Genomic DNA, 26,875 nt, shown 5'->3' with positions numbered 1-26,875 from the left:
CTCTAAGGTACAGATGTGGGGATCTTCATGAAAGATCCCCTAAGCTTATTCTTACCAGCTTAGGTTAAAAGCTGCCAGCACCAAAGTGTTACACAAAGAACAGGGAAAGAGCCCACTTGGAAACACCTTTTCCCCCCAAATCCCCCCAAGCCCTACACCGCCTTTCTTGGGGAAGGCTTGATTAAAAATCCTCACCAATTTGCATAGGTGAACACAGACCCTTGGATCTTAAGAACAATGAAAAAGCGTTCAGATTCTTAGAAGAAGAATTTTAATAGAAGAAAAAGTAAAAGAATCACCTCTGTAAAATCAGGATGGTAAATACCTTACAGGGTAATCAGATTCAAAACATAGAGAATCCCTCTAGGCTAAACCTAAAGTTACAAAAAGACACAAAAACAGGAATATACATTCCATTCAGCACAACTTATTTTATCAGCCATTTAAACAAAACAGAATCTAACGCATATCTAACTAGATTGCTTACTAACTCTTTACAGGAGTTCTGACCTGCATTCCTGCTCTGGTCCCGGCAAAAGCATCACACAGACAGACAGACCCTTTGTTTCCCGCCCCCGCCCCCAGCTTTGAAAGTATCTTGTCTCCTCATTGGTCATTTTGGTCAGGTGCCAGTGAGGTTATCTTAGCTTCTTAACCCTTTATAGATAAAAGGACTTTGCCTCTGACCAGGAGGGATTTTATAGCACTATATGCAGAAAGGTGGTTACCCTTCCCTTTATATTTATGACAGATGGTTAAGAGATGAGTTGATCACAGTATATTAATAGCTACATGGAGAGAAGAGATTTGGTACTAGAGGGCTCTTTAACCTAGCAGATAAAGGCAAAATAAGGTCTAGTGGCTGAAATTTGGCACGCGTTTTTAACAGCAAAGATAATTAACCATTGGAAAAACTTATCAAGTGATATGATGGATTCTCCATCACTTGAAGTCTTTAAATCAAGATTGACGTGTTTCTAAAATATATGCTCTAGTTCAATCCAAAGTCATTGGGCTTGACCTAGTAATTACTGGGTGACATTCTGTGGCCTGTGTTATGCAAGAGGTCGGATTAGGGGATTATTATGGCCCCTTTTAAAAAAACCTATGACTTGAGACTTAATAGGAAGGCTGGGAAGTGGGATGTAATCTGGAGATATTACATATATGTATAAGGTATGGAACTGAAAATAGTTAGGCCGTTGGTGGTCCTAGGTAGAGATGGAATTTGTTTAAACAGGTTGTTGTATCTGTAAGGATATGACAAGAGCCCAGGTGTTTGAGTTTGAGAGGGAAGCAGTTACTCACAGATGTATAAAGTGTTGTTAGTATATGAAGTACAAAGTGAGTGCATGTAAAATTAAAGCTGAAAAATACAGCTGAAAACTTTGTTTGCATCATTTTTTTTCACTCAATATTTTAAATTAATTTATTACCTAACAGCTTTTCTGTAAATATTCACAGATAAGGTGATGAAACCATTCAACAGTTAAGTACTGGAAAGTAAAAAGCACACATTGCCTTTGAGCATGGTTTATAAATGTGATCACACTCATGCATGTGAATGCTAAGAAAGCCAAATCATTAGTAACACTACCTCACACTCTATCAAATGATTGGTTTCATTAGGGAGTTGTGCCTAAAAGCCATGGCCCAATATTACCCTCCATTTCTGTAGTTTTGGACTGAGAAGTAACAAGTTGCATAAGTGGAGAAATAAACTCTTTTTGCTAATGCATTTGTTCTGTCATCATTAATTAAGATGAGTAAATGAACAAAGAGACTTCTTGAAATGTGATTTGAAAAGTGTACATTATCCATTTAATAAGGAGTCTGGATCAATATCTTGCCTAAAAAGCTGTGGTTCCTCAGGTATCATTTCTTAAAAAGATCATTGATATGTAGAAACTATTATTACATTTTTCATTGACTGTTATCATACATGTTTAATGCACACAATTACATTTTAATAAATTATCATTAGTGGTGCCTTCAGGCACAATAATGATATTTTACGTTTACCTTTACTTCTTGCAATATTTATCTTACTGTTATAGAGAGGTGGAATTAAGATGTCAAGTGTAGAACAGAATTTTGAACCACACCGCTGCCTGCATCCAGGGTGGATGGTATTTGAATCCTAGGTTTTGGTTTGAATCTGTCTCTACTATGGTGGATTTATTTATTTTTCACCCTTGTGTAATTTGATGAACCAAAATGTAGGATAGTGATGTAGATTAAATAGAACTAAACTACAAATTTTGATTATGCTTCCTTAGTGTTTTTGTTAACTTCATATATATTCTAGGTCCGTCCACCATAGACTTTGGTGAAGTTTGTGTGCACTCTTCATCTACGAGAAAAATGCATATCATCAATAATCTGCCTGTGCACATCTGGATACAAGTAGAAATTGAAAGTGAGGCTCTACAGCAGACTAGTCCATTGTCCCATGTGTTGCCACCTCTTTCGAAGACTTGCATTCCAGTAGTATTTCAGACTAATACCTTGGGGAAATTTCAGAAGTAAGGCTATTTATTTGCCTCTTGGTTTAGGTATTAACCTAGGTGGCAAAGGAAATATACACATTTTTCACATAGATAGTTTAAACTAAATATTATTATAACGGAAGTGCTGATGTTTTGCATGTTATGAGTTGTCGATAAGTAAACACAAAGCCTAGTTTTACACTTAAATCTTTTGCCACTGTAATTATGTTAATTAGGGATGAGATTTTTTTTTACTGGCAAAAGTGTAGACACAGTTATACTGGCAAAAAAGTGCTTTTGCCATTATAGCTTATTTCATTTGGGAATGTTGCCAGTATAAGCTGTCTACACTAGGAGGGATTGCTGATATAGCTGTACTGAAAACCTTTTCTAGGGTAGGCGATATCGCAAAATGAAACTCTAACAATACCCATACAGTTGCTGAGGAGGTTGAGTCAAATATTCATGTGCACGTATAGAAGGAAGGTAGAAACACAGGCCATCCTTTGAGGCAGTGTTGTTGTAGGTGAGCAGTTTTGGGGTAAAAGATTTCCAATGTTAAAAACCCAGGGCAAAGGTAGGAATAGTGAATAGTGGGTGAAATACTGGCTCCATTGACTTTGGTGGATCCAGATTTTTCCTCGGTGTGTTTTGTTGAGCTGTGAGATTCCAAGAGAGTCAGAGATACAGAGGTTCAAGACAAATGCTTCTTGGTGAAAAAGCAGTGATGCTTTAGCTGAGGTTTCTGCAAGAGGGCACTGTCTGTGTGCAGTTAGTAACCACCTCTGTTTAGGGAAACAAGTCTTGTGTACATTTTGTAAATTAACCAATTACAGTAGAACCTTAGAGTACGAACACCAGAATTATGAACTGACCAGTCAACCACATGCCTCAATTGGAACTGGAAGTATGCAGTCAGGCAGCAGCAGAAACACTAAGAAAAGCAAATACAGGACAGTGCTGTGTTAAATGTAAACTACTTAAAAAACAAAGGGAAAATTTAAAAAAAAAGATTTGGCAAGGAAAGGAAACTGTTTCTGTGCTTGTTTCATTTAAATTAAGGTGGTTAAAAGCAGTGTTTTTCTTCTGCGTAGTAAAGTTTCAAACTGTATTAAGTCGAGGTTCAGTTGTAAACTTTTGAAAGAACAACCGTAACGTTTTGTTCAGAGCTATGAACAACCTCCATTTCCGAGGTGTTTGTCACTCTGAGGTTCTACTGTACCCTAAGAAAATAACCTGAGTCTGGGTCACAGGTTTCTTCTCTAACATGAAGTTGACCTGCAAGGCCCTGGTATCTGATAACACTCAGCAAAGAAGTGACCATATATTTGACCATTAAATTGTAATGAATCAAAGCTGTAGAAATGCATTTTTGTTAATGTTATGGTCCCTAGTATACTGTAAAGAGGAAACAATTTCAAGTAGCAAATTTTTATAATCCTTTTAACTGAGTATGCCTAACGTGTACAATATTTTCACTGGGTATTTTGCTCCTAATGACTATATTTAATGTAACTATATTGCTGAATATTTTACTATATATAAAATTTATTGGCTCATATGTTTTCTATATTACAGATCTTTCACTTACACTATAAACAACAAACATACTGGGCATGTGCTGGTAGTTGCAAAAGCAGTCTCCGTTGCCCTTGAGCTGTCTGCAAGGGAGCTGATTCTAAATCCAACTCCTGGTTTCCTTGCGGAAACAAGCTTTAGAGCAACAGTCAGATTATGCAATCGCAGAAACTATCTTGCTGAATTCAACTGGAAACCTATAGTCACAGATAAAGGAATAGCATTTTCTATACGGCCAGCCAAAGGTATAGTATGTTTTTAAAGCTGTTTTAAGCAACATGCAAACAATAAAATGTGGTGTGTGAGCATTTATCTTAAAGATGGCTAACATCAAATGTAAATGTTTATTTGACACAGTAAAATGTTATGTTTAAGGTTTGCATTAATACTACTGGAAGTCAGAACTATGATCAGACCACAAAGACCATAAAAGCAGGTAAAACGCTGAATTTTGATGCCCAGACTAATTTGCTTGTATAAGCTCTGGAAGTGCACCACAGCCCCATCCTGCTGTTTCTGTACCACAGTAAACTGCTCTTCACAGCAGCTCTGCTCTGAGCTCAAGAGTTTAAGCTGCTGACTGCAAGAGTGGAATGAGGCAACTATTTAATAGTACACAGCAATACTATGCAACCATTTAGGATAGGAAGTGATAAAGAAAATCATGTACATCAAAACTGCTAAGGAATTTAGGTAGACAGAATATAATACCACAAAATTTAAAATCTGGCCAAAACATGAAGGTTAGCCAACTCTTACTTTTGTATAAAGTGCCATTGAATTAATAATTATTACATGTGTTTAGGACCTTAATTTTACATCTAATCTGAAAGATGAAATCTCCAATAGCAGAGTCCTCTTTAAAACGGTATTGGAGTTCAGTAATGAAAGGACCCAGTTTACACTGAGGTGCAGACGTTCAGATCCATTGATGCCCAGTTAGGCACCTAACTAACTCCAATTGATTTCCCAATCAAATCAAGGAGAGTTAGGTGTGCTAAATACCTTTGGCCTCCAACCAAATTAGCTGGTTTAGGGTAACTGTGTTTTAAACACTGCTTAGCTCGACAGGGAACTTGGAATGCCTCAGCATCTGGGAAGTAAGGCAAAGAGATTTTTTTTTTTTAATTTAAGGTGTGAATGAGTTCTGAGAGTGTTGAAATGTTGTTGTCTTTTTAATTAATACTCAGTTATTACCCACCAATCCAGGTTTGCCTGTACTTGCACTCATTTTTGTATTATTTAAGACTGAGTTAGTACATGAATGTGATTCACATGCTCAAAGACTGATAAATTGTGGATACATTCTGTTGAAGTATATTGATAAACTGGGTTATGCAGTTGTTATAAGAACTTTGAAGCAAGGTTTAATTTAAACTAAGTATATTGCTTGGCACCTTTGTAAATCAGGCCAGACATTTCTAGTAATGTGAACTGGTCACATAAAGTAAACTTCAAAAATTTTCCAAAATTGTGAATATTTACATATTTATACACATTTTATCTAGGTATTGTAGAAGCATACAAAGACCTGGAGTGTGAAGTGGTTTGGCATCCAGGTTTCTGCTCTCCAGAAACAGGAGAATTCAATCTGTGTGTACATCAGGGAAACACACTTAAGCTAAAATGCCTTGCAAAGGTAATATTTAACCCAAATGGTTTTGTACATTTTTGGTTTTTAATCAACATTTTCTTGATTTAAATTTTATTTTAACCTCACATGTTCTGTATCTTATACATTGATCAAAACAGTAGAAATTCTGTGACTCATTCTTCCACAGCACAGACCAGGGTTCCTGCTCCTCCCTGGTTCTGAAACCTAATCACAGTTCACAATTTTCTCGAAACCTAGTTCTGGGAAAGGAAAGGAAAGGTCTATTGTAGCTAAATACATCAGATCGTGTATCTGGGAGGTTTACAGAACTGCTAGTAATCCTTGCTGAATTAGAACTGGCGGCTGCTCCAGAAGGACAGTCTCTGCTTCCTGGGTCAATAAAGGGTCTATGAAAAGTGTAATTCAGATGAAATCTGCGCTGCTGGGTGAATTTTTAGAGGTGGTTTGATGTTGCCTTCACCAGTAGAGCTCTTAGATTCATGCTCAAATGAGGAATTCTTTCTTTAAGAATGATGGCCAATAAGACACGTCCTCCCATTACATTTCCCACAGGCTCCCTTTTTCTTAGTCAGCTTGGAATGTCTTATTCCTGCCACTGTTTGGGTGGATGAATTGGTACAGCTTGTTATAACATGGTCTGTGCTGTGGCATACTGAGGCCTAGAAAAACAATTCTTATCCCACTCATCTGCTGATTTCTTCTAAGGGTATGTCTACACAGCAACTGATACCTGCAGTTGCCTGTGCCAGCCAACTCGGGCTTGCAGAGTTCAGGCTGCGGGGGTGTTTCATTGCTGTGTAGGTGTCTGGGCTCCGGCTGGAGCCCGGGCTCCAGGACCCTGCGAGGTGAGAGAGTCCTAGAGCTCAGGCTCCAGCCCGGGTCCAGAAGTCTACACAGCAATGAAATAGCTCAGTAGTCTGAACCCTGCAAGTCTGAGTCAGCTGGCACAGGCCAGCTGTGGGTTTTTCCTTGCTGTGTAGACATACCCTAAGATGCTTCGTCAGTATAGCACAGACACCCACCACTTCAGACTTTCCAGATGAGGCGGTACCATAGGTTTACAGATTTCTGTCAGATCAGAGATCAACCTACAGAAACAGAGGTGTGGTGGAGGGTATCCAGGACTGTGATTAGATCGTGTCATCTTGCCTGTCAAACAAAATGAGGAGAGGAAATGCATGAGCTGTGTTGTTTTTGATCAAGCCACCATAAACAATTTAGCAGGTAAGTGGGGTCATAATTTATTTTTGTTCACATAATTATCTGTGCACTACATTAAAAAATCGCTCAAAATATTAGCTTTTGCAAAAACTTCATACCTGAATTTGATAGCCATGTGAAACTTAAACTGAAGTACAGTAATATAGCAAAAGTATTAATATTCAAAGGGAAATAAAACACATTTTATTATTTTGATAGAGGTTTACTTTTTGATCTAGGTGGTTTGGCAAAAAGTAGATAAATGTTAGTTCCCCTTTACATTCTACTTCACTGTTTAATTTATGCATCTCCACGACTGTCTGGCTTATTGTGAAAGAAAAAAAAATTTTAAGCTATGTTGAATTATTTATTTACATTCAGTGACATGTTATGTTTTCTTCCTTCCTTCCTTCCTTCCTTCCTTCCTTCCTTCCTTCCTTTCATTGTTGTTAGCTTGGACCCACCAGTATTCAGTTTATGGAACACAGGATACCTTTCAATCATGCTCCTCTAGGATTAACTACTTGCAAGACAGCCATTCTTCAAAACACAGGACAAAATCATGCATACTTCCAGGTGAACTGAATTATGTTGCTGTACAGTTTTTTTTCTTGTTTTGGACAGTTCTTCATATCTTATTAGAGTTTGTGTTCTCAGTTATTAGACATGTTCTCTGTGGTATACTAATTGATTTTTTTTTTCCCTTTAGGTAGTTTTAATGTTTATTGAACAAAATATAGTTACCCTTTTTAGAATCCTACACTCTTTAGGGGTTCATGGGACTACTTGACCTAGTTTCTCTTCCTTCAATAGTGATGTCTGTATTAGCGCAGGCCCTCCTGACCACATTTGAGTGTAGGATAATATGCTTGTTATTACAACACTGTGCTTATTAAAAATAAGGAAACTTCTTAGGCTTACATGGCCTCTGAGAAGTTAAGCAGAAATCACTGGATAGATAAACTTCCCCTTGCAGGAGTCTTGTCCACATTTCTGCTGTGAATAACTTGCAGATAATTTTCACTCAGCTTGTATCTGTCATTGGAGAAGATGCTGTATTGGATCTTTTTGGAGTTGTGTGAAATCATAATTTTCTAATGTTCAGGAGTGCTTGTAAGGAAAAAATCAAGGCCCAAATTTTCAAAGCTGGCTTGCAAAAGTTAGCTGCACAATAAGATCTGATACATGTTCCGCACCTCTGAAAATCAGATCATTTATTTAGGTGCCTACATATGGATTTAGTGCCTAACTGAAAATTTTGTCCTAAACTTTTAGTCCTAGATTAATGTCACAGAGTATGATGGTTACAGTAACTAATTGTAAACTCTTCTGGACAGAAAATGTCTTTCCTAAATTCTGTAAAAATGTACATTTACAGCACTATCAATGTTTTATAACTACTATTTGTATTTGAAGGTTCTTGATTCGAACCCCTTGCCTGGCATGACTATCACTCCTTCTGAGGGGGTAGTACCTGTTGGAGGCCATGCTGATCTCAAAATCTACTTCACCCCCAATGCAGTAATGAAATTTGATACCAGAGTGGAGGTATTACTCAAATTTTCAGATTTTTTTTTTATTATCTTGTTAAAAGTATGTGTGTACGTGCATGCCAATCTATTAATCTTGCTATCCATTGATCCAGTCCAACATAATGTATTTTTTCCTAAAAAAGTTGATGATTGGTACTGTGGTTTTTCAAAATGAATATCTGTATATTTTTCTTAAAGCAATTTTTAAACATTATCTTATTATTTTGTGGTCAAAAAAGTATACTGTACTTGAGGTGATGAGTTTGTTATGAATACATATGGATGTGAAGAGTGTTCCTTTTTGAAAGTTTTGTTGGAATAGAATCAAATGTTTTATCAAAGACAAACCATCCACCCTATAAATGGGTCTTTTGAAAGGATTCAAAATAATGACAATTAGAGGAAAGACTTAAAAGCTTCTAATCTGATTGATTTAGTCTAAGGGCATGGGTGTAAGATTGCCTTTGAGCATGAATTTATTTATCATCAATTTGTCTTTCCAAAGGGGTGTTTCAAGTTATTGTGTGCCAAGTCATTTTATCTGAAAAACTATCAGAATTTATAGTTTAGCAAAACAAGAAATGGTAGGCCAAATATTAATAATTGTCTCTCTTAATCCCAATTCTGGGATGTGAATTCCACTCTTTTAATAACATGGGGTTCTCTGCCTTTCTGTACAGCAGGGATCGGCAACCTTTGGCATGCGGCCTGCCAGGGTAAGCCCGCTGGTGGGCTGGGCTAGTTTGTTTACCTGCTGCGTCCGCAGGTTCGGCTGATCGCAGCTCTCACTGGCCGTGGTTTGCCGCTCCAGGCCAATGGGGGCTGCGGGAAGCGGCGCAGGCCAAGGGACATGCTGGCCGCTGCTTTCCGCAGCCCCCATTGGCCTGGAGCGGCAAACTGCGACCAGTGGGAGCTGCAATCGGCTGAACCTGCGAATGCAACACACAAACAAACTGGCCCGGCCGCCAGGGGCTTACCCTGGTGGGCTGCGTGCCAAAGTTTGCTGATCCCTGCTGTACAGGATGCTGTGATTAAAGACAAGCAAAATAATCCGTTATTAATTATAATTATGTTGTTAAAGAAAAAGAACAAAATGAAACAAATAACCATTGTTTATGGATTGTTAGTTACAATCTCTTCTGTATTTCTCTCTGTGGAGAGCTTTTAACAGAGATTACATTTTTGATAGCGGATCTACTCTTGGCGGGTACCTCACTACAAAAATTAAACTAAAACAGGAGTCACTGGTATCATAGATAACTGAAACAGTTTGTAGGTGGGCAGAAGAATTTAACTGAAGGTTTGTTCTTTCATGGATAACCCAAACAGTTTATAAATGAGGAAAAAAGAGTAATCTTAAGTCCTATGAAACCAAAGAGATTATATCAGTTACATAAAAGAAGCTATTCAAGGAGTTGTCTTGAGATAGGCAATTAATGAGTACCAAGAATCTTAAATCTGAATTAAATCCCACTATTTCTCTCTTTTTATCCAGGTGAGTTTGTTTCCTTTCCAGGTATACACAGTCCACCATCTTATGTTTAACAAGATCTGATTATCCGAGTAGTAGGTCATATTAATACAATCTATTAGTATCTTAAGTTGCAATAGTATTTCAATATTTCATAAAATCATTACAAGAGCAATTTAAATATCATTCCTTGGCAGAGCTTTGGCAAGTTTCATGTCACCCACAATGCTGACGAAACCGTGCTGAACTGGAAGGTTTCTTCTTCTTGATGCTGTTATATGTTCTTTTCTGTTCTCTGAATGTTACTGTTGTTAGTTGTTTGTTTGTATAGATGAACAGGATGAGCAGTGGTGAGTGCTGCAAAGCTAAAGGATGGGAGAAAATTTTGAACTGAGCAACCAGCAGCACAGTGTCTATAGTCTTTCCTTCCACAACCTTACTGGAGGAGGGAAGGATTCATAATATTAACTGTTGTGGGCCTTTCATTGGCTCAACAACTTAATGGGATTGCCTTGTTAGCAGTTTCAGCTCTACATATGCAATGTGCTACTACATAGGCAATATAGGGTTGTAATTTTTCCTCAACTTGATGGTTATACTGCCTTTATCTTTGTGGCAGGAAATTCTCATAACTTGAAAGTTAGGCCTGGTCTATACTACTCAGTTAGGTCGATGTAAGGAAGCTTACGTTGACCTAATTGTCAGTGTATGCACTATAGCCTTGTCACGCCAATATAAGTGCTCTACTACACTGACATAATAACTCCTCCTCCACGAGAGGCATAGGGCTTATGTCAGTGTAATTAGGGTGACAGTGTCTGTGTAGACACTGCTTTCCTTACATCAGCTGTTGGGTATCTTGTCAATTTCATGTCTGGAGCCATGAAATTGACAAGAAAGCCAGGAAGCTAGAGCTGATCTGCCCCCTGCTTCCCACTCCCAGCTGGGCTGGTGCCCGGAGGCTCCCCAGTCAGGGAGCTAAGAAGCCCAGGTGGCTGCTCCCAGCTGGGAGCAGGGATCCGAGAGCCCAGGGGGTGGGGGCAGCTGGCTTTCTGGCAGAGAACTCCACGCATCTGAGAGCCCTGGCTCTCAGCCCCCTACAGTGCCTCTGTTCAGTTGGTGGAAGCGCTCCTGGTGAGGTCACATACCACCAACTGTAGGAGGGTAGTATGGACATCAGCCCCTGCAGTAATGACTGCAGTATCTGTAAGTCGAATAGACATGCCCTTAGAGTTTTAATTCTTTTTATTTAGTCCATTTTCTGATATTTTCCTTCAGTGCTGTCCAGGTTTCATAGGAGATGAAATTTTGTTTTAAATGAATCTCAAAAGTTTTATATTTTATATAGTCTTTCAGCTCTCAAAGTAATCTTTTAACCTTAATTCTTAAAGACAGTGACTTTAAATTTAAATAGCCATCCGAGAAGGCACTGTCTCTTCTTAGCAGGCTTTGGAGAGGTACCTCATGTCTTTCTGAGTTTAGTAAATAAATTGCTTAAGCATAGCCAGATAACTAATTTTCTTATCAATATTTTTTACTTGGGTTACATTCTATTAGTAACTAGATATAACATCAAATGACCTTGCTATATTTGTACATAAAATATTGCCTATTCTTATTACAGTGACATTAGGAAGTTATTATGAGGCTTTCATTAAGATGCAAATTAACATCACAAAATAAACGTATTGATGCATTTAAGGAACTAAGGGGTTTCATCTTTAAGCAGCAACATGAATTTAGAAATTAGAAAGGCCTTGTACAAATCATTTCACAACCATAAATGTTCTCCTTTACATCTGAGGAATGAAGACTTTAGATTACCTCTAAAAGCAAATATTTTTAGTATTTCTGTAATTCTTTCTGAGGGTTTTAAAACTTAGGCATTGTCTTTGAAAAGGGAAGGAGGAAAGACTCACTTTCTTGGCTTTTGAGAACACAATGCATCTCAAAATATTCTGATAAAATATGTTGCTTGGGATAAAATTAATCTCTGTGCCAGATTCTGCTTCATACTAGGGGGATGTGCTTTGCACTTTGATCAGACAATCTTGCTGATATTCTGGCCATTTTGACCCAATGGTTCTTAGGTTTAAGATCTGCCATTTGCAGTACATTTACAACTTGCACTTAAAAGCTTCTATTATATATTTTATATAAAAGCATAATAACCAATACTTAATCTAAATCTTTAAAAACAATGCATACAGCATGATAGTCTAGAAAGTTAAAATGGAGATAGACATTATAAAAGTTGCATTTCAAAGTCTGTGTAAACACACATAGAGGTTTATTGACTCAGGGGTTATCTTCCTTTGACATTTTGGGAGCCTGTCACTATTTGAATGAACTTTTCATAGGAATCTCTATAGCATTAACATTTCATATAATTAAATAATCAACTGAAAACATAAACTTACGTTATTTCTCTAATAATTGTGTGTTTTTAAAAAAAATTGTTAGTATTTCTTAAATTCAGTAAAGGCACAGGCAAGTTTGTATTGAACCAACATCATAAGAATAAACTATGATAATTTTATTAATCAGTTTTGCATCAATATTGAGGTCTACCACTTACAGTGATCACTTGGTTTGATTACAGTTATTTTTAATGGTTTAGGTGAATAAACTCTTTGTAATAAAGAGACTTATAAAGGGTATATTGTAGGATAGAAACTTTCAGTCAGTAAATTAGTTTGCTCCATTTCATTTAGTGCAAAAAAATAGCCACTTAGGCTACACCTGTGGCCTGGAAATACTACTTTATATTTCAAGGCTCTGTTCTCCAAGCACAAGGTACAAGTAAGTCACACAGAAAACCGTGGAAGTTATTTGTATTCTGTGGTGGGAGAATGGAGCACTGGCCTCAGTTCTTAGATCTACTCTCACGTTCTCTAGAGTGACAGGGCTTAGACTACTGAAAAGTGTTTAGATTATTTGTCTCCTGTTTGTATGCATTGCAAGGAAACTGAGTTCTGAGAGTGCTTCGTTATAAAGGTTGATTTGAGATTAGGGATGCAATAAATACCTGATCTGGATTTGATTTGTACATGAGTCTGATAAGTTTCCTGGATTCATCTTGCATCAAGAAAAAAGGGGCAGATTTCAGATAATTTTTAATAGATGCTGTCATATGCCCAGACCTGGCCACATCTTCTGATCCCACTGCTGTTTTCTCCACTTGCTGTTGTTCCCTTACACCATACTATCTAAACCCAACGCCCACCCACTCCCTTCCACTTCCACTACTTCTTGGAAACCTGAGGCAGCTGCAGCACTTCTCCTGACCTAGCTGTAATACCTGTTTCTTTCCATTGTGGCTTGTCTCAAGAAACGTACCTGCCAGTTCCTTCTCACACTGAACAGATTTCCTCCACCCAGCTCCCGCCTGCCATAGAAAACAACTGTGTACTCCCTCCCATATTGCTCTCTGTCCTGGCTGCAAAGAGCTGCTCTTTTCTTCAATTTAGTTCCCTCCTTCGGTAGTGGCTATCATTGTCTTGCTTGGTATCCAACAGAACTGCTACTTTTACCCAATGACTCCATAACCCACTGGAAACATTGCATGTGTACATTATAGAAACCAATACAGCACTTTTAGACTTCATTATAATATTTTCATATCAAAATAACTTTAGAATGTGGGAAGTTCTCTTCATGGGAACCTATGCAGTAGAATTCCATGGCTGTGTCTTTCTGTTGTCTATTATTTAAAGCTGTCTTTTTTTTTTTTTAATTGTCATTCACTATAGAGTACATAATGTAATGGAACAGTTGTGATGGCAAAGTAATGTAGTAATTACAATGTTCACAGTTTTACTTTTCTTTCCACTAGGTAGCAGTCCGCCATGGAAAAGTATTGGAATTTAGGATTGGTGGCTCTGTAGAGGCCCCTGAAATAAGCATTAGTGTAGTAAGTATAAGCTATCTTTTATTACACTAATTATTAGTTCTAGGTAAGATTTGTAGTGTTTAATTTTATTTGATTATTACTTTTGCAGTCAGGTGTCAGAATTTTCCTTCCTTAGTTATTCACATTTTTTCAGGGACTGAGGAGAATGTGAAGAGAGATTTAAAAATTAAATATACCTGTGGCAGTTGAGGGATTTAACTGTCTGAACACAAAGTTTGTAAAGGTTACAATGATGAAGGAAGGAAAAGAGGAGAAATAGAATGAAATTAATTAATTGAAAAATGGTACTCAATTTGAAAAACTTCACTAGTGGTACAGTCAAAGGGATTATAGCAGTGGTTCCTAAGATGTGGTCTTTGGCACCCACGAAAGACCTAGGGCCAGTAAAGGAGCTGGATAGGCAGTTGATGAACTGAGACTTCCAGTTAATATAGGATAACTTATGGATCTCTGAACTGCAGTATTTTTAAAGTACTCTCCAGGTGTATATATATGACCTTATAACGCTCTTACATTGTTTTTTCTTAAACTTAACAGGAATCCTTCAACTTCCATGGTGTTTATGCTGGTTCCACCCAAGGAATTCCCTTTTTGCTTCAAAACAAAGGAGTAGCACATGCAAGGGTGGAGTTTGATTTATCCAAATATAAAGACTTTACACTGAACTTCAAAGACCAGTCAGGTACTTTCTTTTGTTATTTCAGAATTGTAATTAATAGAAAAATATGATATCAGTAAAAGAAATCCAACCTGCAGTTCTTCTCATATAAAAATCTTAATGATTCACTGTTGTATAGAAAGTTTAAAGGCATAGTATAAAGTAGTTGCTATTTCTTAGCCTTTAATATAAATTAAGATATTATACTATTCCTGTGAAATGACATTAGTTTTACCTTGCCTGGACTACTTTTTATATACAAAACAAGACTCTGTTCCACAGAAATAATACAAATGCATTGGAGATAATGCTAGAGAAGTGCCAAAAATCTAAGTTATAAGCCAAGTTTATTTTTTTAACAAGCATAAAATAAGGTTATGTTGTAGTCCTGTTCTTGATTCCCTCTTAATGTGAAGGTGGATTTCCAGCATTATGCTAACTTTTCAACCTTATACCTATCCAGTTGAGGTTTTTCCTCACAAAATGAACAATTAACGGTCTCAGTTTCTACATGGCTTAAATTAAAGACCTTAGAAATATCACACAACTGTTTTTTAAATACTAATTCCTATAGTAGTAATGTCATGCAAGAGACTGTGTTTTACTTTTAGTGGATGTCTGTTGTACCTGTCTTGGCTATGAGATGGCTGGCAAGTCTGCAGTTGTGCATTGTCTTTGCTTATGCTAGTTAGGGCTGAGCAACTTCTGTTGTTAGTGGCAGGGGAATTTCCGCTCAAGACAGCCACAGGATGGCTGTTCACATGGATGTTTACAAAGCATTAATGTTTGGGTTTGGCTTGTAGGGAGAAATCCAGCTTTGTTGTTTCAGTTCTGCAAAATCTATTTCTGAAGCAAGGAAGTCCATACTCATTTGTCTTCTAGATTTTTTATTTTCTCTTTTGGATGCCTTTCATTTAAGTTTGCCAGATTTTGAAAGTTTTAGCTTTTGATGATGTGTCTTTCGGTGTGCTTCCAAAAACTTAAGGTGTTATCTTATCCCTACTATATAGGTGGTTTTAGGAGGGAATATTCAATTACTTGTCAGTTTCTGACCCTGTTGTTGGTATGTTCTCTGTTGTGTACTGTCATGGCTCATTTTCTTTTGAGACATAGTGTTGCCCCTGAGTGCTAGTCAAGTTTCGGGTCCTGGGGATATTCCAAATGGGACTAGAAATTGACTATTTTCTGCTATTTTCTTTGATGGGTTCTTGTTGATTTGTAAGGAATGTACAAAGACGTGCTTCTCTGAATGCAGGATGAATAAAAAAACAGTGGATAGCATCTTTGTTTACAGCTCCAAGCCTCTTTAGCCGGCATCAGACCCAGAAGAATCTTCCTCTAGGATCACACAGTGCTTATAGGTTAATGATTGGCTTTCGTTCTGTCACCAATCTGTGTCTGTGTCTTGTCTGCCTCCCTTCTCCAGCTAGGCTTTTTCCACTCACCTGATCAGAACAATGCCCAGAACAATACACTCCACCCACATATTGCTAGTTTCTGGGCAGACTCCATTATGCCTTATTTTAGATGTGGCCCCCTTAACTGTCTCTTACAACTCTCTTAAAGGAAGGGCACACTGACACATAATTTTCAGTGACATTTTAACTCAACCATTAACAAGGTTTAACCCAGCTTATAACACTGTCTAGAAGTAACTCACTGTCCCAGAGTGAGAATCCTGGCAGATGGTACCTATGAAAGAAGGGAGAAATTACCTGAATTCTGCTTCTGGAAGATTTCATCACAGTGCAGTCTCACTCAGTCACCCACCCTTCACAGGCCCAGAGTCGCAGAGTTCTGTTCTTGAGGTGGCATACTCTCATGAGTTCTCTTTGAAAAGTTAAGTTGAAACCTGTGCTATTTAAGGCTTTAAAAGGGTCATCTTAACCCAAAACAGATAGATAGTTTTCATAGAACTGTTGTTGGAATAATGCACAGAATGGAGCCAAAGAAAAACATGTAAATTGAATCTTGTAGATTTTTTATGAAGGTGGTAATATAATATCTCAGGTTAAAAGTTGGCATACAAATAGATTAGCAGTTTCTTGAAAAGGAAGGGTTTGCCAGTGTTGGTAGTCCTGCAACTGTTTTGAGTTGGACCTTTGGGAAAATATTGATTAATTGTCTGTCTCTTCTGGACATGTTGGGGAAGAAGCACAGGGCTTTTCAGGACATCTTGTCACCAACAATGTAAACATGACTTTTGACCTTTGTGGTGACTTTTCTGTGCATCCAGGCCACAAATGGAGCATTGGGAAAGCAGAAAGACCCTTTCTAAGAACATCAAAGATGTCATGTCATTGCTGTGAGGACTACTGGGTCTCCTATAATGCCAGGTTTAGCATTCCTTCTACCCCTTTCGTAGTGTGTAATTTAACTCTGCTCTACTTTCTGTTCATTCTCCTATCTTTCTATCTTCTGTCTAATCGGTTCAAAACTTTGCCCTTTTTGGGGGATTGATTTAATTTCATTGTATTATTGCTATAAAGAGCATGGCAGGCTAAGGGAGAGTAAGCAAGTTTATTCCAGCATGAAGAAGAGCCAGTGGGAGGAGACCACAGCATGCAAGTCAGATCCCAGATGTTGTTTCCTCAGATGGGGGAAAAGTGCACCAGGATTCAGAGACTAATGCAACCTGTTTGTGACCAACCTGTTTATGTATCTTATCCACAGAATGTGAATGAAGTAACAGAAAGACAGCAGTTTCTTTCCTATCTATCTTTTCTCCTTCCTTCTTTATTGTGTGTTGTGTTTGTCTAGATAGCAGGATTATTCTTTAAAAAATGATTATTACAAAAGAGCCAAAATCTGTTTGATTGGTTTCCCTTCATTTTCTCCAAAGAAAGACATTTAGCATGAGCACGAAACGTTTGCACAAGATATTTTTTTCCTTTAGAAGACTTTTCTGTGAATACAAGAAAAGAATTTCCTCCCCCCAAATGAATGCTCACTTAAGTTTTGGTTTTCAAATATTTCAATCATTTGTATTTTGTTTGTTTTACATTTGGGCGTTGCGGAAATGCTAAATAGGATTTCTACTGGGTGGTTGCTGTGGTGAGGTAAGTCAGGCTATGTTTTCACTAGAAACGCTGCAGTGGCACAGCAGTAGCATTACAGCTGAGCCACTGTAGTGTTTCAGGGTATGTCTACACTGCAATGTAAGCCTGGGTTAGTAGGGCTTGAGTCATCTGACCCATGTTAGAAAACCCCAGTCTTGGATGTCTACATTGTATTTAAATCCTATGTTAAGACTTTTTCTTCCCCCCTCTCCTCTGCTCAAACCTAGGTGCTTTGTGTACAGACCCAAGTCAAAGTAACGTTATTCCAGAGTCCTTAATGTCCCCCCAGATTTTGGCCACTCTAGCTCTAGGACTGTGGTGCACTTTGGGAAAACTTTACTGCCCGCCCTGCATGTTGCAGGAAGTTTGAACAGCTCACCAATCCTGTTGCAAACCCAGGAGGCTCTCGGATAGTGTGCTTGCATATCGGTGATCAGAAGAGAATGGGTTAATGGGGACCTAAGTTCCCTATAAGCTGCTTGGCCAAGCAGCAGCCTATTTAGAGTTGTGCAGGCACTCAGGGAACTTTCCTGGCCGTGGCAGCCAGGGAAGGGTCAGCCTGAACGCAGCCCCGGCTGGACCTGCCGCGGTGGCTGGGGGGGGGCAGCCCCAACGTAGCCCCAGCCCAGCCCCGGCCTAGACCTGCCGCAGCTGGGGGAGTGCTGCCTATCCCGTGGCCTCAGCCCCGAGGTGCTGCAGCGGGGAGAGGCACCTCTCCCCCCCACAACCCCAGCCCAGGTGCTGCTGCAGGGACAGAGAGAGAGTCCTCTCTCCCTGCTGTAGCCCCAGAGCACCCTCCTCCACCCCAGACCCCGCATCCCTGGCTCCACCTCAGTGCCCTCACTGCCTGCCCCCAATTCTCTGCCTGAGCCCCTCATCTCTGGCCCCACTATCACCTCCATATTGGTGCACATAACAAAATACATTCCGCACATGTGTGGAAAAATTAGAGGGAATCCCTGATGATGACCTGAGCTGTGGAGCCCTGCCTGGATACAAAAATGTGGATCCACATCCAGAAGAATCAACTTGTATCTGACCCACGATCCGCACTTTCTTTTATCTGTATCCTCACCACGCCTGCAGCAACATGCTATCTCACAGTGCCTTTCAGGAGGAGTGTGTGTGTGTGTGTGCGCGTGTGTACTATATAAGAAAGTTATATTGTTTAATAAATGTGCACACTGTTGTTGTTGTTTTAAACATCAATCTTATTATTACAACAGGCATCAGAACAAATAGCCTTTTATATTAAAAATAATATAATAAATGTCTCAAGCCAATAATGCTCAAAATCACAAACTGAACTATAAAATAAAAAAGTCTGCTGCCTATTTAGCTTGTGATTTATAAAGTCACCATGCTTAGAGCTCAGAGATCTCAGTTTTTGCACCAACCACCAGCTCTTTGACTTAAGGTTAGTGTCCCCCTGTAGTGGCTCATGTGTTGAGGAAATTAGCAGTGTGTTTCCATCCAGATTCCTGCCTTTATCACTTGGGGTTTGCGGTCTTCTCCCAACAGCTGGGATGTCAGGCTGAGGAGGGAGCTTTTCCTGTTTGTCCTGTAACTGTCAGTCTCCAGGCTTCCTGCTCAACTCTTCTTGCTGTGGTCTGCAATATTCCATTGATTTAAAACCCCACTGAAGTCTCAATCAATAAAACTCTTTGCTGCATGTCGTGCAATGTTTTACCGGTAAGAAAAGAAAGCCATGAGCATTAGTTCCTCTGGTAGGATGCTTGGGTTTTTTAACTGATCACAGAGCCGCCCCCCAAAACTAGGTTGTGGGATTATCTGCATCACCCAGTGTGACTTGCAGATAAAGAGGTAACTAAAGCTGATGATACTCTCACTAGTCCAGATAATGCAAGGGACAAAGTGTCTGTTCTCCCTGTGGAAGCATGCAAGGGGAATACTATCGCAGGGCTACAGTGCTTAATTTTTGCTTGGGCTGAGCCCTGGCATGGCTTGGCAGGTCACCCTCTGCGCCACCGTAAGTGTATGTGTGGCAGGAGAGGAGCAACGGCAGCAGGTGCTCCATGATTTCATGTCAGTTTCCCCAAATGGGCATAGAAGGGGGGTCCAAGGGTTAGGGACGAGGAGGGAGTGCAGCCTTGAGGGGCATAGGAGGGCAGTGAAGGTGCTCTCTGGCTGCCCAGCCAATGCTTAATTTGTACCGGGCTTGCCAGGGCTGAGCCCTGACACCTTGTCCAATACAGATTAAGCACTGCGGGGCTATCTACCCACCCTGAATTGCGGGATTTCGTCTTAGAAGTCTTCCTTGGGACAGCTCATTTTCTTCGAAATGTTACCGTGTAAAAACATTAAATCATCCACAGTTTCTGGCTTGAGTGAACTACAATTTTCATTAATTGCGTGATCAGAGACTGAGAAGGCTCTCTTGGAGAGTGCACTGTGTGACCATCTGTGCCCGAAAGCAACACGCCATATTCATCACTGTCATAGAATTATGATAAGATGCCTTGTGAGGCATCATTCTGTATGTCTTGTTCTGTTAAACGTTAATACCCTGTTGGATTGTATGTGCTGTCATTCTAAATGAAGTTATGAAGTTTGGCTATTTATGTGCTACTGAAACATGTTGCGAGGTTGAGGACACCCACAAGCAGCCTTTCAGGTACAACAGTAAAAAGGCCAAACAATGTTGATGGCTTATTGAGGAAATGCACACAAGCATAAGGATTACCCCAGGAACTGTGTACAATAGATACCTCCCAGAGATAGCACTGGACAATGGGAACTGTTTGACCCAGGTCAGAGCAAAAGAGCTTTCCATCAAGCGGGAAGACAATATAAAAGGAGAAGTGATGACAAGACTGGATTTCACTCTCCCCCCAGCAACACACCTAAAAGTACTGGAGGAAAAAAGACTGAACTGGGGGCAGGGGAAGTTCTGGTCCCAGGCAGAAAAGAAGGAAGCCTGCCTGTGTGTATGCTAACCTGCTTGTACTGTCTAACTGGGTGAGATACTGCGTGATTCAAATCCTGACGAGTATATTAGGCTTAGATTGTGGTTTTGTTTTATTTCTTAGGATAATCTACTTTGATCTGTTTGTTTACTATTGCTTACCACTTACAAAATAAATTAACTACAGAAAAATAGATTTTATTTTACCTAAAACATTGTGTGGTGGTTGAAGTGCAAAGGGAAAAGTCTCGGCTCAGGAGCAAGTGTTAGTGCATGTCCACTTTCCTTTGTAGAAGTGGCAGACTGGGTAATAAATTTCATTCTGGTCAGGTTTTTGACCAGTGCAGGACAGTACAGGGGTCCTAGGCTGGGGAGCTGGGCATATTTTGGTTTTAGCCTTTCTATTATGGGTTCATGAATGGCTGGCCAGAACATTCATGAACACAGCTGGGTGTGGTCCCTGCATGTGGATGTTGGTGCCAGCTTGGAGGGCTTTGCAGCTTGTCACAGTGCAAGAGGGAACCCAGATTGATGAGACAGAGGGCTCGGCTATACCTCAGTTCCAGGTGGCACCCTGAGGGTGACCTGTCACACACTAGATGCAAGGATGGAATGCACAAATCATGCAACTCGACTGAGAAGGGGAAAGTTGCTTGTACAACTGTTGAAGTGGTGGAGACAACACATCTTCATTCTTTGTCATTTTCATCATTGTCAGTTCCACAATTGCTATTTGAATCCTCAAACTCTGTATGTGACCATTGTCATCCTTTGGTGATGGAGTCTGTGTAACTGACGAAAGAAGCATAAGATTCACTGCAGGAATATTTTTCTCCTGCAATAAGACAAGCTTCTTGGTCCCTTGATAAAATTCCTGTCCCTCCTGTTCACTGAAAACTTTCATCCCCTTCATTTGTGGGTGCAGGAAAACTGCTACTCTGTGCGTAGGCTTGATTTCAACGTTTTCAATGAGACGTTGCGAAGCTTGGGATTTGAGTTGACTTAGACTATATACATCAGTGTTAGAAGGATGGAGATGCTTTTTCAGCCTTTTGTACCAAATGGGCACCAAGAGGGGAGTGGGCTGTGACTGTTCTTGTGCATCTGATGCTTCCTTGAAGTGCTGCAGGAACTCTATTAGCATTGACCACTAGACCTTGAGCATTGCATCAGTGAGTTGAGTATCCCCCTTTTCTGTCAGAATTCCATATATTCTGTCCCACTGCTCCTCAGCTGTCTGAAACATGAGCAGTTTGCTGTTCCGTCATGTTTCTACATCTCCTTTCAGAGACGTTTTCAGTCTGTTTTGAAGTCCAGATCTCCTAAAGTAAGTAATGAGATTTTGGCATGCGTGGATCAGTTAGGTTACTGCTTCCTCTTCCTGGTTTCCCAGGTTGGTAGTATGATCAAGTGTAGTATTTATAATATGCACTGAGCAGCTTATTTGCACATAGGACTTAGGGATGCAACCACTTTCCATCCCCGGTCCATAATGAAAATCATCTGTTTGATAATACTGTTTATATCAAATATTCTGAGTGCCTGAATAGCAGCCAAAAGAAAGTTCTCTGCAGTTTTTGATTTCCCACTGTCATGCTGAGTCACACAAAGCACCTGCTCCACCATTCCGAACTGTTGTGGCTCTATGTAATGAACAGTTATTCCCCAATAGGCAACCTTTCTGTAATCTCCGTCCACAGATTGAGGGTAACCCCTCCACCCACTGTGCCAAGAATGTTTTTCAGCACCATGGAGATTTTTCTTTTTTCTTCTGCCACAAGTGGAGCATGCCAGGCTAATGTTGTGGAATGTGATATTAGTGCATGTGCATCCATTTGACCATATTTGGCACCTGTGTTAATCAAACATTGAGAATATGCAAGGAATCCCTGGCCACTGACTACCTCAAAGGGTCTTATGTCTGTTGCTACAAACTTCAGTAGTTCCTGAGTCTCATTTGTCTTCGTGTCTTGTGTGATAGTGACACATTTCTTAGTGAATATCTTCAGCAAACTGGATCCTGATTCTGGTCTACATTTATGTTTAAGTAAGTTTGAAGTACCAGTTTTAGGGCTAATAAAAGTACAGACTTTTTTGCATGTCACACATGCAACATACTCAGCCACAGTATCTCCCTTTTCATCAGTAAGAAATCTAAATGCATTCCAAATTGGTAATTTGCCTTTCTCATTTCCCTTCAAACTGTATGCACTAGCATTTAATTTCTTTCTCCATTGACTTTTCAAATACAAAGTTTGGAAGCTTTTCTGGTGGCAGTTGGCAAGGAAGTGCAGAGGGGTGACGCAGTGACAATTTCAGTTCTTGCTGATGAACTGACAGTGCAATTAAAAACAATGAATTTTTCACTGGTATTAGCTGAATCTGAATAAATGGGGTGCACGGTAGATCGGGTGCAAATTTCATGGTACAAGCCATAGGGTGCATGGTACAGAGTGCAGCATGCAAGATGAATTGCATAAAATGCATGATACCATGTGGGTAAGGTAGTAATATATGGTACAAGGCTGCCTTATGCAGTCATATAAACTCGTGGCTCTCGATACTTCTAGTTCTGCTGTTGCACCCAGTAAGCATCATTAAATGAGCCTATCCTGTTAACCTAAGGGTCAAGGATCAGCTCTTGCCCAAATTGTGCCTTCACAAATACATAGGGCAAGACACATAAGCGTGAGGGCTAAATTTGTCCCTGAATCTCTTCTGTACTATGGAGATCCCTCTCCAGTGGATTTCATTTCCCTTAGGCAGAAGTTGTGGTGTGGTTGCTGAATTTAAATGGGTTTCTAGGTTGTATGTTCTGAGTTTCAGTGCTCTGTCGAGGTACAGCGACCATGGCATAGTGAGAGGTTTGGACTTCCCCGCCTTTGAGATCCTACTTCCAGAGAAGATGGAAGAAGCTGTCTGCAGCTCATAACTTAAGAGGCTGCTTCCCCACTTTCAAGATCCAACATTTCCTCTCCCTCCGTATACAGAGTAAGGGGAGGTGATAGATCAGGACAGGGAGCAAAATTCCCCATGTTCCTATCACCATGTTTTAAGCAGCCAAGCAATTTAGGAAATCTCTCCTGAGTTCATTGCTGTATCAGGTCTGTTGGAGAGGGAGACAGCTGTTTCTGCAAAGTAAGTCAGCATGGGGGATTTTGCTGCTTGTCTTGATCTTTCACTTCCCCACTCCCCTGCCCTTTCTCTGTATATAGGGGGGGAGAGGGAATGTAGGATCTCGAAGGTGGGGAAGCAGCCTCATAGGCTATGAGCTGCAGATAGCTGCTTCCCTGACTGAGACCCTATATTTAGAGTCCTGCATGGATACAAAATTTGTATCTGCATCCTATTCATGATCTACAACAATGGTCCGCGAATGCAGATATCCACAGATTTGCAGGGCTGTGTGTCTTCCATTTTCACAAAGGGGTGTGTGTCTTCCATTTTCAGTAGAGTGGATTGCAGATTGTTGGGACAACTTCCTTAGTCCTCTGTAACCCCATGAAATTGTGGGATACTTCTGGATGACTCCGAGGACCTGCGTCAAGCGGGGCTGCATCTAAGCGGCAAAGAAATAGGTCTTGGACTCGGGATCCCAGCTTGAATCAAGCTTGGACCCTCCAGTCCTGCAGTGTCCTGGGACCCTGGGTCCAAGCCCTGGGTTAGTGCGATTGCAGTGTAGATGCAAGGGGGGTTAGACTTGAGCCTGGGCTCTCACACAGGCTTATGTTGCCGTGTAGAAATACCCTCAGTGTAGACACTTGCTACAGCAAATGGAGGGGTTCTCACGTTGCTGTAATTAATCTTCCTCCTGGAAAGGCGGTAGCTAGGTTGACTGAATTCTTCTGTCGACCTAGTGCTGTCTACACTAGGGGTTAGATTGGCTTAACTACATTGCTCCAGGGTTGAGTGATATAGCTGGGTTGATATAACTTTTTAGTGTGGGCCTGGTCTCAAAATCCTTCTGGAAAAAAAACAAGTGATTAATGTTATGATAATGAAAAAAGAGTTTAGAAGCACCAATGAGCCGTAAGAGCCCAATAACGTAACAGCAGTGGGATATTTATTTTTTCTTTTCTTTTTTAAATATAAATTTTAATAGGCTTTTTGGGGAGCTCTTCCTGCTTATGTAATCCAGGAACTAAATGGTGGAAGTTCTAGAGATTCAGGCATAAACAGCTGGTATGTGCATGGGGTAGGTCATGCATTGACTCTAGTACCACTGCTTTAGAGGGTAGACAGGAAACCCTTTGAGCTAAGGTACAGCTATGTGGTGGTATCTTCAGCAACACAGAATTACGCTAAATAGTCTTCTTCTGTGGTATTAGTTTTCATTATTTTTACTTAAGTATTTTTGTTGGAAGCATTTATTTTAAAAAGAAAAAACAATGATGAAAGGCTTGATCCTCAGAGGTACTGGCAACCCCAAATCCCATTGACTTTAATGGAAGCTATTGGTGATCTGCACTTCTCAGGATTAGACTATATCTTACAAGTAAAAAATAGTGAATTCAGCCATAATACATCATAAGTAAGGCTGTTGCGTGATTAAAAAATTAATTGTGATTAATTGTGCGATTTAAAAAAATTAATTGTGAGATTAATCACACGATTAAACAATAATAAAATAACATTTATATAAATATTTTAGGATATTTCACATTTTCAAATATATTGATTTCAATTACAACACAGAATACAAAGTGTGCAGTGCACACTTTATATTTTTTATTATAAATATTTCACTGTAAAAATAAAAGAAATAGTGTTTTTCAATTCACTTAGTACAAGTACTGTAGTGCAGCCTCTTTATGTTGAGAGTTGAACTTACAAATGTAATTATGTACCAAAAATAACTGCATTCAAAAATAAAACAATGTAAAACTTTAGAGCCTACAGGTCTACTCAGTCCTACTTCTTGTTCAGCCACTTGCTCAGATAAACAAGTTTGTTTACATTTGCAGGAGATAATGCTGCCCGCTTCTTGTTTACAATGTCACCTGAAAGTGAGAACAGGAGTTCACATGCTATTTTTTTTATCATTTTTATGGTGCAAATATTTGTAATAAAAATAATATAAAGTGAGCACTGTACACTTCGTATTCTGTGCTGTAATTGAAATCAATATATTTGAAAATGTAGAAGAACATCCAAAATTTTAAATAAATTTCAATTATTAACAGTGCGATTAAAAGTGTGATTAATCGCGATTAATTTTTTTAGTTAATTGCATGAGTTAACTGCGATTAATCGACAGCCCTAATTACAGAGGAAATTATGTCTACCCTCTATTGGGAATCAGTTTGTAGTATGGTAGCTTTTGCAAAGGTTTGAATATACTATTGTAACACATAACTATCTCTGTATTTTGTTTGACAGCGTTTGATTATTATCCTCCGAGGCCGTATTTGTATTCTGTGGAGTTAGAGGGGAAGTCGACTTTGCAATGTTCGTTGTACTTCACACCAAAAGAAGTAAGTTTATAAAGCAGTAGTAATGACAATAACTTTAAAGGATGCATTTAATACATTTTCTATGATTAGAGAAAATAGACATCCTACATATTTTGTGTAACAAAAGTACTAAGTAGTAAAAACCAGCAAATATTTAAACCATAGTGGCCTTGGAATAGTTTTGAGAAAATGTCATTAAGAAAATGAATTCTGAAGTCATGTCTGTGTAACTGTTACACACTTTTTACTTTGTTCTGCATAGTTATATGAAAAGTTTAAGTATATGGCTCCAAGTACTTTTTGAAAAAATGTAAACTATGCACAGTCAAAGCGGGGGTGGGGGGGGAGAGAAACATGTCTCAAAACGTCAGCCTCCTCCAACAAATTGCCCAACAAATTTGCTATCATCACAACTCTTACCTCCCTAAATGTCTATGAAAATACAGGATTTTTGCAACATGCCCTAATAGTTGAGAAATTTGGCCTCTGATGGACTCGTTTGAGGAAAGTGAATTGCAGATTTGAGTAGCCCTCATGGGCCTATTCTGCATTAGAAAAATGACCCATTAGGTGTGGATGATAAAGTAATATAACCCACATTCACCACTGTTTTGGAAACTGAGGACATTTCTACACAGCATCTAGACATCCGAGGCTGGCCTGTGCCAGGCCGATTTGGGATTGCAGGGCTCTGGCTGCGGGACTGTTTCATTGCTGCATAGAATTCCGGGCTTGGGCTGGAGCCTGGGCTCTAGGACCCTGTGAGGTAGGAGGGTCCCAAACTTGGGCTTCAGCCCGAGTCCAGAAGTTTACACAGCAGCGAAACAGCCCCGTAACCCAAGCTCTGGGAGCCCGAGCTGGCTGGCACAGGCCAGCCACAGGTTTTTCTTCACTGTCTAGACATACCCTAAGGATAGGGTTGTCAACTTCTAATCACACAAAACTGAACACCCTAGCCCTGCCACTTCCCCAAGCCCCCTG

The 26,875-nt window shown here is 39.7% G+C and overlaps 1 protein-coding gene across 3 annotated transcripts in view; it reads left to right on the top strand.

The window, feature by feature from the left end:
• Nucleotides 1–26,875, top strand: part of CFAP47 (cilia and flagella associated protein 47) — a 642,446-nt gene that overhangs the window by 44,007 nt on the left and 571,564 nt on the right. For 2 of the 3 annotated variants that reach the window (XM_037902107.2, XM_043538024.1), the window contains exons 14-21: nucleotides 2,309–2,525; nucleotides 4,068–4,312; nucleotides 5,576–5,706; nucleotides 7,336–7,458; nucleotides 8,299–8,430; nucleotides 13,721–13,798; nucleotides 14,336–14,480; nucleotides 25,821–25,915. In XM_037902107.2, coding sequence (XP_037758035.1) covers nucleotides 2,309–2,525; nucleotides 4,068–4,312; nucleotides 5,576–5,706; nucleotides 7,336–7,458; nucleotides 8,299–8,430; nucleotides 13,721–13,798; nucleotides 14,336–14,480; nucleotides 25,821–25,915 — 1,166 coding nt within the window. Of the gene's footprint in view, nucleotides 1–2,308; nucleotides 2,526–4,067; nucleotides 4,313–5,575; nucleotides 5,707–7,335; nucleotides 7,459–8,298; nucleotides 8,431–13,720; nucleotides 13,799–14,335; nucleotides 14,481–16,692; nucleotides 17,260–25,820; nucleotides 25,916–26,875 lie in introns of those variants that run through there. The other variant, XM_043538025.1, reaches the window with a different exon arrangement.

Source organism: Chelonia mydas, chromosome 1 (assembly GCF_015237465.2).
Source record: "Chelonia mydas isolate rCheMyd1 chromosome 1, rCheMyd1.pri.v2, whole genome shotgun sequence".
Classification (NCBI taxonomy): Eukaryota; Metazoa; Chordata; order Testudines; family Cheloniidae; genus Chelonia; species Chelonia mydas.
Note: the sequence above shows the minus strand (reverse complement) of the source record. Positions and strands in the feature narration are given on the sequence as shown.